We start from the raw sequence: 15,602 nt of genomic DNA on the forward strand, positions 1-15,602 counted from the left end.
TGCGTGCGTGTGCGTGTGTTTGTGTGGAAAGCCCGGAATGTTCCCTGCATCTCTTGTTTAAGATCCCCAGACAATTCAAGCGTTTTTAATTCCACCCCAGGAAGGTGAAGTTTCCTGTCGCTCTGGCATTAAGCATCAAATGACTCCCCCTCCAGCAGTGGCTTTCAGACTGAAATGAGACTTTCTTCCTGGGGCAGGGAAGGAGGGGAAAACAAAAGGCAAGGAAGAGAAAAGCAGCCTAAGTGAAGGGAAGGAGGGTGGGAGGAGGTGGGGGAGAAGGAAGGACCTCCCCAGCCAACAGTGAAATGCACTCTCAGTTTTGGGCATGCTATGCTGAAATCCCTCCTTGCTCTAGCTGGAGGAAAGGCAGGAGCATTTTGGCTGTACCCTCACTGCACTTCATTTGCAAATTTGGGATGTCGAGGAATGAGGAGATGCTGTTTGGAGTTAGAGTTGGAAGGGAAGTTGCCTGTCCTCCTCTGGTTTGGCCCTCTGGTCCTCCCAGTTCTGCCCCACAGGCCATAACTCCATGGCAGCCTCGGCAGCACTTTTCCCAGACCCCATAGATACTAAATCCTAGAACAATTTGGGTTGGAAGGAACTTTAAAGACCACCCCGTACCTTGCCATGGGCAGGGAAACCTTCCACTAGTCGAGGCTGCCGAGAGTCCCATCCAACCTGGCCTTGGACACTTCCAGACATGGGGCAGCCACAGCTGCTCTGGGCAACCTCTGCCAGGGCCTCCCCACCCTCACAGGGAAGAATTTCTCACTAGTATCTAATCTAACACTGCTCTCTGTCAGTGGGAAGCCACTCCCCCTTGTCTTATCACTACATGGCCATGTCCAAAGCCCCTCTACCAGCTTTCTTGAAGCCCCTTTAGGCCCTGGAAGGGGCTTTAAGGTCTCTCCAGAGCATTCTCCACTCCAGGCTGAACAACCCCAACTCTCTCAGCTTGAGTGCAACTGGGAGCACTTGGGAAGCTCCCCCTGATTTATATCAGCTGGGAACCTGGCCACTCTCTGCTGCTTCCTGCTTGCCCATTCCTCTGTCCTGCAGCTCCTGTGCTGGTGTCTCCTTTTGCTGCATGGCAAGAGAAACCATCATCATGTGCCCACAGTGGAAGCCATCTAGAAGGACCAGCTGAGCCCCAAGCTGGTGCCACACGCACTCAGGGACAGGGTCTGTGCAGCTGCGGCAGCATCTCCGACGGAGTCACTTCCCACTCACTTGATCCCTAATGGAGCTTAATTGCTTTTGTCCATTAGAAGGAGGAAGGGGTGGCAGAAAGGGGAGGGAAAAAAAAAAGTTAATTTCAACTTAATGAATTATTACATTTCAGAGAGACACATTCCCGAGCAGGGCAGCAGCGGGGGCTGGTGACATCTGAGAGTGGGTAGGCGATGCTGACAGATCAAGGATTGCTCAGAGCCAATTTGCAGCAGCGGGTAGAGATAATACTGTGTGTGAGTGAGAACAGGGCCAGCCGTGGTGACTGACAGGCACTTGGGAAGGCTCCAAGTCACAGGCAGGGCAGCCCCGCATCGCCCAGAGAGCGGGTGCCTGCCTGCCACTGAAGGGCTCTGCTCCTGCTCTCTTGGGGTCACATCGCCAGGGATGGCCCAATTCTGCCCTGCAAAGAGCCTGGGGCAGTGCTGTCCCATGGGGTCCCTGTGAGGGGGCTCAGAGAACCCCAACAGATTGCACAGTCTCCACCAGCAACACCTCTGCTTGTCCACCTGGGTCTTCTGGCCCCAAATCCTGATGACTCCAGCTCAAAAATATCCATCCCCCACAGCTGAGCTCCACGATGCTCCTTGTGTCATTGCAGCCCCTCTCTGCCCAGCCTCATGAAGCCAAAGACACTCAGAGGGCTCTAGAGGCAATTGCTGAAGGCCCTGGTGGGGTTTGGGGACCAATCTGTCCTCCTGCTCCCAAGGGCACCATTCCTCCACACCCCCTGCCCTGCCTGCTGGGGCAATGGGAGCACAGATGCTTCACTCCTCCTCTGCCTGCAAATTCTCCTCCTTGGAGCCTTGGCATTTCCCTCATGTGGCCTGAGAGCATCTCTGCTCCTGGCAGGAGACCCTTGGGGATACCACAATGCTCAGCCACATTCCTCTCCAGGCTCTCACAGCCACCCTCACACCAGGGAAGCAATGGTTTTGTTCCAATGTTATCTGCCCTAAGGACTGGAAAGCCCAGGTCTGGTTTCAATGGGAGAACCACTTGTGCAAGCACCCAGCTTGAAAAGGGGTCCCCTTTAAAAAAAACAACCAAGACACAAGAAAACAGGAAAAATCCCTAACCAACCAACTACAAGAAAACCAAGAACCAAAAACAAGTTAAGAAAAAAGAGTATCACAGATACTGCAATCCATTTTTCTACTTTTTGAGTTCAAAGCAGGTATACACTGCTGGTCACATCAATGTTGTGGCCTCCATGCTGTGAAACAACAAACCATCCGTCCTCAAACTCATCAATTCATCACCTTTTGCCTCTATTAAAGATGCTTCCAGCAAACCAGTTATCAAATTAGTCTTAAAACAACTTGAGGGAGCAGAAAGGATAGGATGGAAATCAGAGAAATACTGGATTACACACTGAGGATGAGGCAGCAGCACCACTCTGCTAGGAAAAAACCCAAATATAATGGGATGCATAACAAGAGAGACCATCTGTAAGGCATCAGGTAACACTACTGCTCTCCTCAGGTCTTGGCTCATGGCTCCACTTCAGGTTTGAGCACCACAATCTGAGGAAAAACTGCCTCAGAGACTCCAGGACGGTGTCAGAGAAGGTTATGGGGCAGAACTGACAACAGACGGTGTGGCAAACACAGCTGAGACAGTTGCAAACCAGGGGGATCAGATGGTATTTACCCAAGAGGTGTAAAGGAACTGAAGTGAGAGTGTTGAACTGACTGCACAGTCTGTAACCTGGAGCTCCAACTTAAACAGACGGTGACAGGCAGAACTGGCACTGCAGACTGGGATTATTGCACTGAACTCATGGCAGAGGCAGGACGAGAGTGTCCAAAAGGTACAAAAACCTCTGCAGGGAGAAGGTGTCCTTCACAGGCCTGCTTTGAAGGAGACAACAAGTTTTTCAGCAAGGCTAATTGCTTGATTTGAGTTCACTTGAACTGCCAAAGTCAGAGAAGATTCAAGGCCAGGCTGGATGGGGCTCTGAGCAACCTGGTCTAGTTGAAGATGTCCCTGCTCATTGCAGGAGGTTATAGCAGATGGCCTTTTGATATTCCTTCCGACCCAAACCATTCTATGATTCCTTAACAAAGCTGTTGTATCTCAAGAAAGTCTTCTCTGAAGCACTAAGTGGTGAAAAGAAAGGATACAAAAAGAAAGGCAGACAGAAACACCCTGTTTCTTGTATTCCCTCTCCATTATCTTTGATCATCCCTGTGTACTTGGGCGGGAGTTCTGTGTCACCGCGGTGTGACAAACCTGCAGTGGGAGCGCACAGCTGACGCTGCTAAAGAGAGCACATTTATAGAGTGCTGGCAGTCACACGAGCTGGGGAAGGAAAAGCTGACAAGCTGTTGGTGACATGGAACGGTAAAACGGGAAGGAGCTGGGAGATACCAGCCCTGAGATTACCCATTACATCACTGTCCCAGTTAAGGAGGCGCAGATGCTGACAGGTACCTTCTACCTTGCAGAAAACCTGTGGTTGTCCACCTGGATTTCTCCAAGGCCAAGTGTGCTGATGATACCAAACTGGGTGAGGAAGTGGACACTTCAGAAGGGAGAACAATCCTGTAGGAAGACCTGGACAGTCTGGAAGAGCGGACTAACAAGAACCTTATGAAGAGAAGCTGTGGCTGCCCCATCCCTGGAAGTGTTCCAGGCTGGATGGGGCTTGGAACAACCTGGTCTAGTGGAAAGTGTCCCTGTCCACAGCAGGAGGGTTGGAATGAGATGATCTTTACAAGGTCCCTTCCAACCCAGGCCATTCTCTGATTCAGCTGCAAGGTCTTGGACATGGGAAAACAAAATCCAGGAGGGCAGCACAGGCTGGGATCTACCCAGCTGGAGAGCAGCTGTGTGGAAAGGAACCTGCGGGTCCCAGGGACAAGTTCAGTATGAGTGAGCAGTGTGCTGCTGCAGCAAAGAAAGCCAACAGGGTGCTGGGCTGCATCAACAAGGGCATCACCAGCAGAGAAGGGAGCCACAAACATTCCAGCTGTAGACTCTCAAATTCATCATTTTCCCAAGGATGACACCACCAAGGTTTGCATCGCTGTTCCCACTGCCCAAAGAACTCTGTTTGTCTGCAATGCTGCACCAAAGGCAGCAACAGCACACTCAGCCCACGCTGCAAGGAAGCTGCAGAAGGGTGGCAGAGGGTCTGGCAGCCCCAGCGAGGAGCAGAGATGGGAGCCCGAGATTGTGTTTCAATCTTATCAGGCAGGGCTGGCATGAGCAGCGCAGCTTCACTGCTTCAAGAGCCCCGGGCTTTGTTCACAATCACTCCCACTGGCTCATGCAGTGCTGGGAAAATGTCACTCCTCCCCTTCCCTCCTATGCTCCAGTTTCTACCCTCTGTAAGCACAGAACATCTTTATAGTCTCCTTTTGCATGTGATGACAGCAATCTGCAGATGAAAGGTGTGTGGTCAGTACTGCAGGTGAGATGTAGTATGGAAAAAAACCCCACACCAATTTTCAACCTTTCATCACATTAACTTCCCAGGAGCTTCCAGTACTCCAACTGACGCCTTCTACACATGGATACAACGAACTCAGAACCAGCCATCAAACGTGAAACCCGCAATGCAACTGCTCAATGTGCCACTGCCACACAAACAAACAGCAGCCTATGGTGCTCAGAGAGCTGGTAACACCACAGGAGTCCCGCAGCATCACCCAACAGCAGTGCCCTGCACTAGGAGGAACTGGGCATCTCCAAAGCCGTCCACCAGCTCAAATCACTGCAGCCACGGCCACACGACTGCTGCCATCAGCCAGGAGGACAGAAATTACAACAGTCTGGAACAAACAACTCCAAAAGCAATCTGTAAGCAAGCGCTATCTGCTGAGTGCTTTGTCGAGAGGATTTCACCCACAACCCGCAGACCACAGGCAGTCCACGGAGCAGGTTTGCAAAGAGGCAGGAATAAGAGCAATTTTGAAGCAGCGGAGACATGCTGGCAAATAATTTTCCAGGAGAAATCAAAGGGGAAAGTCAGCGAGTCATCTTTTTGTTGTGGTTTTTTTTGTCTTCTCACCCAGCTATCTGTAAGAGGAGTCATTATTCCCTGTAACAGCAGAGGATCCAGCACAGCAGCCACGCACGCCTCTTGTCAGGCAGCCTGTTTGCACAGGGCTTGGAGCCTTCGGCAGAAAGGTGGCCCAGCAGAGCATGGCAGAGAAGCACTCGTTGAATATGGATGCCCACCTGCCTGCTGAATAGAGATGAAGGTCCCCAAGGCTCCTTTGCCTGGCCTGTGTTCAAACACCACGGCAGTGACAGAGAGCGTGGACGTTTCTCATGCGTCCCATGGTGGTGCTGGGGGACCTGGGAGGGAGGGGCGTCACGGCCCCCTCCTTGTGACACCCACACCTCCATTCAAGAGCGATTTCAACTACTGAGTTCCCAAGCACAACACAAGTGCAGACATTTCACATCTCATCCGAGCCACGCCTTGAGATCCTACAACCATTCCAGGAAAAAGCCAACGTGATGCTTCCAAGCTTTCATGCTTCCAACTCCGTATTTTTTGGGCGTAGAATCACAGACTCATTCAGGTTGGAAAAGCCCTCTAAGATCCTCAAATCCAACTATTAACACAACAGCACCATGTTCACCACTAAGCAGCGTCCCTAAAAACCATATCCACATGTTTTTTGAACGCTTCCAGGGATGGTGATTCCACTACTTCCCTGGGCAGCCTGGTCCAACGACTGGCCATTCTTACCGCAAAGAATTTTGTTTGTTGATATCTTGCTGTGAACTCATGGTCTCCCCACAAGCCCTCCTGCATTGCGATGTGTCCCCCACTTCCCCTCCCATGAATCTTTGAGACATTAATCCTCTTCCCAGTGTTTTTGGCTTCAAAGCACCAGATCCCACTCAGCCGCGTGGGGTCCAGGTTTTTGTGTGGTGCTAGCAAAAAAAACCCTCTCTCCATTGAAAATGTACACTTGTTCCCTTAACACCCTTATTATTAATTGCTATAAAACTTAATTTTATTCATCGTTTGTTATGCATCCAAATTGGATGGGGAAAAAAATTCAAATTAACTGAAGTGAAAAGATTTCAGAAGATGGTACAGAAGGCTCCTGAAGGAACTGAAGAAAACACTCCGGAGACTGGGAACGCAGTGCTAACCCAACCTGAAAGAAAGATCTTAAGACAAAGAGATCTTGCCAAATTGATCCTTTAATTATAACATTAGTCGTTTCTTTCAAAGGCTTAGTGTAAGAGCTGGGGGTGGGGGGCAGAAAAGACTTAAAGGGAGAAAAGACTTAACATCACCAGGATGAGTGGAAGCAATTAGGAGGATTTAAATGACTCTCTTGTTTGGTACAAGGCAGATGGATTTCATTTTTCTTGCCACTGTGTTTGACTTCTTGCTCTGCCATTAGCTTCTAGAGGTCTTCTCCTTGGCTGGCCCGAGGGCCCAGTCTTCCCAGGTCAGGCAGCATCCCCTGCCACTCTGCACCCACTCAGCTATTGCTGCAGACCAGAAATACCAGTGATTATAACAGCTCTGCCAGCCTGGAAAGGGGCTGGATGCACAAGGCTGAATATGGGAATGGAGTCTCCCAGCCCTCAACAGGAGGATGATGCTGCAATGAATGGAGGAGGGTGATTGCAAACCAAATTTTTTTCTGCAGAGGCTGTGGAAAGGGAGGTGGGAAAGAGTCAAAATGCAGCCTGTTTGGTACTGGAAGCTCTGTATGAGTCCTCAGGAAGCTCCGCATGAGTCCTTAGTGCTACACCTCCAAGCACAGCTTATTTTTTAATCTTCACTCTTTCATCTTCTTGCTCCCAGTGACAAACAAGACACAAGCCATCTTCTCAGCAGGAGGGGCAAAGCAGGCAGGGCCTCAGCAGTCACTGGGACAGGACCAGTCCTAGTGGCTGTGGTCACTCCTGGGGTGGCACTACTGCCACTGGCACATGACGCCGGCAGCAGGGATGGGGCAGCGCAGATCTCATTGGGCCTCTGCTGCTCTGGAGACAAGCCCCAAACACACATATTCAAATTGTTTTGTGTGAGAAACAGCTGAGGAAAAATCCCCAAAACTCAACAGTTTCACAGAAAAAGGGAGAGCAGATCTTTGCAAATCTCCAGCACATGCAACTTCTCGGGCCACGAGGCAGCCTTAGGTAGAAAACAGTGTTTCAGTGGATGCTCCATCCTCACTCGCTCCCACTGACTCTCTTCTGCCAGGATTATCTCAGCAGCTCGTGTAGCTTTACAAGCTGAGCAGTCACATCTCCTTGGGCTCTGTACCTGCTCCCAAAGAGGAACAGGGCCAATTTTTTTTATCTTTTCCTGCTTTCAGTCAGAATTAATTGATCCATAATTGCACCCATAGAGGGGGAAAGTTAATAGACACAGTAATAAATGCCAAAGCCACAGCAGAACTGGCTCTCCAAGCCCCTGCCTGGAGCAGCTCCATCTCCTCTTAATAGAGTCGCATGCGATTCCAGTGCATGTGTGCCTGTTCGTATTTAGGGAGAAAAACTGAGGAGCCTCGTTATGATGAAAACAATTTCTTTTCCTCTCCCACATACTTTGTGCTCAAGGAGCAGATGGATCCAGGCTGTTTACATCACAGAGGTCATGCCTCAGCTTAACAGTTGGGGAACTGACTGTTGGGAGAGATGCTCATCGCAACCAGAAGATTGCTAAATCTGGGCTCCGGCAAACTTCTGCTGGTGGCAAATGAAACACACAAATGTCCTCCTGCAGCCTCTTCACATTTGGGACCCACCCCGGGTGTTCGGCTGCTTCCCCAAAGGGAGGCGAGGGCAGAGGCAGCTCAGCAGCAGCTCCTGAGAGTGAACCTTGAGGAGAACGCTGGAAATCCCAAGTGGACCTTGTTATCTGCCGGTGCAGATGGTGCAGTTTGCAAGCAACGTGGGGCCAGGTTTCCGCAAGGAGGCTCCCAGGGCTCCCTGCTGCACCCCATGTTAACACAGTGGCTGTGATTTCAGCTGAGCATGGCCTGTCTTCCCCCAAAGCAGTGGTGTAACTGCCAGGGAAAGAATTCATTCCAGTGGAGGTGTTTCCATGGAGCTCATTCCCAAAGTGGCCATCTCTTCTCAGTTCAGCACAGCCGTGGGACATGTTGGGGTATCCAGCTGGGCCCTGCCTGTTCATCCAGCTCAGAGCTGGACAATGGAAAGGTCACACCTCCCATCCCCCAGCAGAGCCAAGTATTCTCTTCCAGCACAAGAGGATAGCAGCAAGAGCTAAAAACAAGAAGAGCTCAGCAAACAGAGCAAGGAACGAGGCCCTTCTTGCTGCACTCAAGGCCACACATCATTTGTGTGCAGAAGAACCTTCTCCTGCCTTAGGTCCTACCCCTCCACGGCTCCAGCAGCAGCTTTGGATGATTCATCCCACCAAGGTGCTGAGCCACAGAGGATGTGGCTGTGTCCAGGCAGGAGGACATGCACAGTGGCCTTGCCACAGAGTGGCAGAGCCCAGCTCGCCACCTGCGCTCACCTCGCCCAGCCCTCTGGGGAGCTGAGCAGTCCTGCTTTACCCTGGATATCTGGCACACCACGAGATCATCTCCATTGCCAATTAGGCCACCCACCCACTTGCATCCTTCCCCAATACAAACCCCATTAGCAATAAACAAACAGTTGAAATGCCAGCCGGTGCCTGGGAAGAGTCCTAGACAACTGCATCCAATTCAGCAGGCATGGAAACAGCTGTCTCGGGCAGTCCTGGTGCAGAGAAGCACCAAGCTGGACTGGGGCATGGCCAGGTATTCCACCAGCCCCCCTGTGGTCCTCTGGCCAGTGTCTGGCTTGTGTCTCCGAGCTGCTTTCAGCATCGCCCCGGCACCAAAAGCCTTGGTATCCACACAGCACACCACACTGGCACGATTTAACGTTGCAATAAGGGGCTTTCCCAGCTGCTGAGTCCCAAGCTTTAGTCTCCTAACTTTTCTTCCTTAGGCTTTTGTAGGAAAGCTCCTGCTTGGCACCAAGACCCAGCTGGACTTTGCCCAAATACCCAAGCTGAATGTGGCATAAGAAATACAAATTCCACCCACCACTGCTTGGGCATCTTCATCCCCCATAAGAATTCCCTCTCTGCAGGGCAATGTGAGGCCCTTCCTGCAGCCTGTCCCCAGAGCCCCTGGACTCAGTCAGACCCCAGAATGAGAGCTGGGAAAATTCAGCCCAACAACAGACCCTGAAGAAGCCCAACCTGCCACTCTAGAAACGCCTGAAACCACCACCATCACACTTGAATTCCCAGGGACACCCAGGACAGGGACAGAGATGACCAGGTCCATTCTTCACCCTAACCCTTGCATCTAAGGGCTTTCCATCTGGCCAAACTGGTGTTACAGTGACTTTTGCATTTTGTCATGATGGGTAATTAGCTAAAAAATAACCTGCTTCAGGCAGAGCAGAGGAGCCCACATCTTCCCCCAGTGCAGGAGAGGGCATGCTCTCCCCATTCTTCAGCCCCTGCCAGCAGTTGAGGATGTGCTATGCAACCACAGTTCATTGTCATGGAGACAAGAAGACTTTTTGTCTCCAAACCCAGCTCAATGGCTTGGATTAAAAAACTGCCTTTCCCTTGGGAACTGCAGAACAGGGACAGTTGCATTGTCCCTACCTCCTTATGTTCTGGGCTTATCCACGTGCACCCCAAGCATCCCTATCCTCGCCAGTTTGCACCCCACCAGGGCTGGGCACATCCTCCTGGTCACAGCACAGAGGTGCTCTGTATCACTCCACAAACCCATCCCAAACCACGCACAACCCACCAAAACCAGCCTGGACTCAAACACATTTTCATAGATTCCCCCATGTCTCTCCCCTCTTCCCCAAGCAGCCAGAAGATCCCCAGTGACCATTTCTCCCAGGTGACCAAAACCACAAGATCTTCAGCTAGGTGAAATAACAGGAATAATAAATATCTTCAAGGCTGTCCCTTTCCCAGCTTCCCAGGGAGAGAAAGAGCCAAGCATAGCCAGGGAGCAATCCCTTGCTGTGGGGCAGGCATGGAGGAGATGGAGGGACACAGCAATGCTGGGGCCAGCCTTGGGTCTCAGAAATGTGTGACCGGCACGGCTCGGAGGGAGTGACCACATTGCTTACCCTGACAGCACTCCCAGGACAAGATTGAGGACAAAGAAGGATCCAATGATGATGAGGGGGATGAAGTACAGCCAGTTCCAGGTGGCTCCTAAGGCATCATTGGTCTGCAGGGGAAAGAAAAAACCACGTGTGACATTACCTTCAACACCAGCAATGGGGCAGAGGAAGGGTGTGTTAACTTCAGTGCTCCAGGCTGACCACACCAGGCTCCTCAGGGTGACGTGGCCATTCCTGCCAAGTCATAGTGGGCACCCTGCAGGGGAGCTCCCCACCAGAAGAGCCCTTGCACCCCTCGGCACCCTGCGCCAGTCTGCAGCTCTCCTCAGGCAGGACTGCTCGCCTCCCTCTCCTCCAACCACCCCCGCAAAGACTGTAAAGCATGGGTATAGCTGGAGGTGCAGGGTCCTGCAGCCCGAAACTGAGGTGCTGAGGGCAAGGGGCCACCCTGAGCATGTTTTCCCCAGCTGTTTGATTCAGTGCTTCCCTGCACATCCACCGGGATGGGGCAAAGCAGCCCCACGGCAGCACGGCCCACTGAGCACAGATTTACAAGGTGCCTTAAGACCAGGGAAAGAGGCATCTGAAGAAGAGGCAGCCAATGTTTTTCCCTCCATGCATGCTGCGAAACCTCTGAACAGGCATTTTGCTGCTGGCACCATCACTAATACCTTGCAGGCACCCTCCCACCCCAGGTACATCCCCCAAAGCCAAGGAGCTGAGATCAGACGGGAGCTCTGAGTGCAGGGCACAGCCCGACAGCTGCAAAGGCTCATGATGAGCCCTGCTTAATACCTCCAGACATTAATTCACTAGGGGTTTTAATAAAGCAGTGCCCCTCTGTCCCTTCCAGCCGCCTCCCAGGCCCCATTTGTCCTCTGGTGTCAGGCACAGTGCGCATGACGCCGGGCTGAGGGTGATGCGGCAGAACGTGACTGTCTGGGGGAGGTGGTATCAATCTTCTTGCAATGAAAGACTCTTTCTCTTTTCTCTCTCTTCCCCCCTCTCTCTGTGCTAATTAAGCCCTCATCTTCATCTGAGTCATTGGCACCACGTCTCCTGGTCGGCCAGTGCAGGAGCTGAGACGAGGCTCTGCAATGGGAGAAGCGCAATTCCGAGGAGGAAAGAAAGTCCCCTGCTGGAGTCCTCCTCCTGTGGGAACTTCAACTGGGTGTCCCCATCACCCTGACACGGAGCCCGAGGCAGGAAGGGTGACATCAGCACACCCCAGCACAGGCATTGACCACAGCACTGGGACAGGGGATGTGGGCAGAGATCTCAGCGACAAGGAGCAGCTGGCGCACAGCAACCATAAGGGCGCTGAGGTTGGGAAAGCATCTGGAAGGACTCACTGCCCTCCTCCTTTGGCACTAGGGAAACCACACACCTCTTCTGAAGATCCTGCTCTTTCAAGAGCCCCAATTCACCTCCAGCCCCTTTTTTTAGGGCCACGGGAGAAGGAAGTGCAGGGAGGAAGGGAGGATGCGTGGGAATCCCAGACAGCCAATGTTCACCACAACCCTCCAGAGACACCCAGGCCACTGCTCTGCTCTGACAGCACCATTTCCCATGGCATCAGTCTTCAAAGCATCGTGCAACCCTCAGCCCGAACTTGGCTGGGCTTCAGCTCCCTGCCAAGATGCCACTGGGTACCTGCCACCCATGTCAGGATTGTTTGCCTTTGGAACTGGCTCCTGCCCAAAAACACACAGGCTTTCCCCGAGGTCCCTGTCACAGGGAATGCCAAACAGACGAGCTGCTTTCCTACAGGAGAACAGGACATCTTCCCCCAGAACTGGTCCATCACCACCCCTTCTTTAGCCACCTCAGCAGGAGAGGGAGGGGAAATGGGCACGAGATGATGGAGCAGAGGGCAGTTTCCCCAGGGTTATCTGTGCCCAGATTTGGGCACACCTCTTCCCTCTCCATTTTGCAGGCACGGTGAAATTGGTGTCACTGGGGACCTGCAGCAGGGAAAGATGAGGCAGGGGCTCGGCAGGGCTCCGATGGCATGGGCTGACTGATCCCAACCTCTACGAGCATTTGAGTGCCCGGCTCCTCTGGAGGTGGAGGCAAAGGGCATTAGAGAGATCTTTAAGGGGGTTTGGGAGGTCACATATCCAGCACGACTAGCACCCAGCAGCTGCAGGAGGGGCACTTCTGGGGGAGAGGAGGAGATGGGGAGCTGTGGCCATGGACCCACATACTCAAGGACTCAGGGAGGGTCCCAAGCACCCAGGCTGACAGCAGCAGCCCCAGGAACAGCATGGCCACCAGCAGCCACACGGGTCCTCCTGGCTGGTGCCAGCTTTGCTGGCAGCCCCCAGCCCCAACATGAAATTTCTCAGGGGACATCCCAATGCTCCCTACAAACCCCGGAACTGGTGATGCCCAGTCAGGATGTAGCGGCTCCAGACCATCATCTGGTACCTCCTCAGCTACTCAGACTGCCAAAAACTCACTATCCCCACTGGAAGCCTCCTCAAGCAGGTGCTCCAATGGCTGCTGTAACTTCCAGCCTAAATTTATTTGCGGTCATTTTCTACACCACTCCATTCTTTTGCCAGCGTTGGCCTCTGGCTGAAATAGCTCTTTTCCTTCCTGTTTCCCATCCTGATGTATTTCTAGACAGCAATCACAGCCATCCCCAGCCTCTGCTTTGCTGGCCAAAACAGGGTTCTTCCAATTCTCTCTTGCCCGACTGGCTCTCCTGCCCTATTTTATCCAGTAGCCCCTTCCCTGCTCCCATCCAGGCTCAGTTCAGTCTCTCTGGACACAGGAGACCTGAATGAGCAATTTGATGGGTCACATTCCATCCCTGCATGATGCCACAGAGACTTTACCACATCACCAGCATCCCAGCATCCTCCCTCCTCCTTCGTGACACCCCTGCCCTGCAGTCACCTCGTTCACCGTCTCCTCTTCCACACCACTGCTTCCCAGTCAACAAGACCTGAGCTCCAAGGAGAGACCTTTGCTGCTCCTCAGGAGCGCTTGGCTTTCCAATTCTCACTGCATCCCACATCTCTTCCTCTGTCCCTCAAATGCCTCCCAGCCCGGGATGGCAGCCTCTGTCCCCCCAGCTCCAGGAAGCCAGTGGATGCCGGAAGCAGGAAAGCCCCTGACTCATCCCTAAAGGACTCCACGAGTCGATGACATCCCCTGTGTCCCCCCAGCACCATCCCAGCACTGCTCGCTTCCCTGCCAGCCTCACAGAACTCCTCATCGCCTTCCCCTCTTCCCCTCTCCATTGCCACTTTCCCACAGCAAAGCCTTTACTACAAGGAGCAGCTCTACAACATTTCCAGGCCTGCGATGCCAGGTTAGCCCGGCGTGACCTACCTTTGGCAAACCCATGATTCATTTTCCTCTCTTGCCTCCCAAATCTGTTCCGAAATGGCAGGCGATCGAGGTCAGCCTCACAGTCCTATTCCTGCCTGCCTTACTTTTCCTCCCCTCCTCCCCCCGCTTTTAAATATAGGCATCGCATTCGCTATTCTCCAGTCAGATGGTGCCTCCCCCAACTCGATGGAGCTGTTAAAAATACTTGTTACCAGACCTGCCATTTCATGTGCCAGCTCCCTCCGAGCACGGGGGGAAGCCATCCCAAGCACCCGGGCTGGTGGGTGCCGTGGTCTCAGCATTGGGCTTCCACGTTGGCCATGTCCTCGTTCCTGGTATCAAGGCTTTTGTTGCTTTGTGTCGGCCAAAAGCAGGGCTGAAATATCCATCCATGCCCAAATCTCTCCAGATGCCATCTCACTGGGCCTTGCTTCCATCTGCAGAGATGAGGAACTGCTCACTGCTCCTCCGGGAGGGCTGAGTCAACAGAACTTTGCTATGGCCCTCATAGCACTTTCCAACTCTTTTGGCACCAAGATGTAGTTGTCTTAACTGAGCAGCCTCTTTTCCCATTCCTTTGGGGCATCATTTGTTCTTGATATCCCTCTGTAGGCAATAGTTCATCATCTTGGTCCCCTGTGCCTCCCCACAGGTTTTTTCCCCTTTGTGGAAGGTACCAGGAGATTGCTGTTCGCAGAATTCAGAGTGGACACAAGAATTTTAATCCCTGAATTACACCAACACTAACTCCTTTAATGAAGACATTCCTGGTTCCTGCCTTGCTCCCTGCACAGCTGACCAGGCCCCATCACTCACCCCAGCCCTCTAGGAAGGGCTTTTTATATTTCTTTGGGAAATGGAGGAGCTTCTTGATGCCCAATCTTTGCTGCTTCTTCCCTTCCCTTCCCTTTGAGAGACTTCTCATTATGCACCCCACCAGCCTCCATCACAACCCCCCAGACTCTTCTGTGGCCACCAGACCAAGAACCACCAGACCGACATCTTGGCACAACCCATCCTGCTGCCAGGAAAGCCCTCTGAGCCTATAAATGACACCACCAGGGCGTGGGAGCAGGGCCCTCCTGAGGGAATGGGGCCAGCATGACAGGCCCTCACCCAGAGAAAGAGCCCCCACCAGCTCCTGCTTCTCAACCCCCAAGAACAAGGTTATTCTTTAGGCAGCTCTTGTGGTGTTTGTTTGGTTTTTTCTTGGTTTATTTTTCCCCCCAAAGGGCAGGAAAAGGCACAGGAAGCTGCAAAAGGAGGTCTCATTTGGGGGGCCAGAAATCTAAAGAAATCTAAATATATCCTCAAGTTGAATGCACAGCACAAGTGTGCAGCCCACACGTCCCCTCCCTCAGGCTGCGGCGCATGGGAACCTTCAGCATTTCTTTGCTAGAGGGGAAGGGAGGGGGGGAAAACCTCAATAAACCCCTTAAACTCAGTCTCTCCTAGCTAAAAATAAACAGAAAGCAGGTTCAGTCTGTGCAGGGAGCCTTAATGGCCACTCGTTGCTCACCAGCTTGGGGTGAAGAACTGGGGACTTCATGGAGCAGCAGGATGTGGGGGCCACTGGATTTCATTCACACAGAGATTCCTAGAATGGTTTGGATTGGAAGGGACATTAAAGGTCATCTGGTTCCAGCCCCCTGCCACACCTTCCAGTACCCCAAGTTGTTCCAAGCCCCATCCAGCCTGGCCTTGAACACTTCCAGGGATGGGGCAGCAACAGCTTCTCTGGTGAGCCTGTGCCAGGGCCTGCCCACCCTCACAGGGAAGAATTTTTTCCTAATATCTCGTCTAAACCTACTCTCTTTCAGTTTAAAGCCATTCTCCCTTGTCCTGTCAAGACCCACCCTCACTGATTCTCCAGGGTCTCATAACAGGGCTGGGCTCCCGCTTGGGGTTTTTCCTGTAAAGCAGGGGAGCTTTCTGCCCCT

At 52.5% G+C, this 15,602-nt stretch overlaps 1 protein-coding gene across 1 annotated transcript in view; it reads right to left on the reverse strand.

Moving 5' to 3' along the window:
• The window catches only part of CACNA1E (calcium voltage-gated channel subunit alpha1 E), a gene marked incomplete at its 3' end in the record, with an annotated part of 89,262 nt that overhangs the window by 44,051 nt on the left and 29,609 nt on the right, over window positions 1–15,602 (reverse strand). The window contains exon 7 of the mRNA XM_082286681.1: window positions 10,324–10,427. Coding sequence (XP_082142807.1) covers window positions 10,324–10,427 — 104 coding nt within the window. The remainder of the gene's footprint in view (window positions 1–10,323; window positions 10,428–15,602) is intronic.

The sequence above is a fragment of the Coloeus monedula genome (assembly GCF_965178545.1).
Source record: "Coloeus monedula genome assembly, chromosome: 9".
Classification (NCBI taxonomy): Eukaryota; Metazoa; Chordata; class Aves; order Passeriformes; family Corvidae; genus Coloeus; species Coloeus monedula.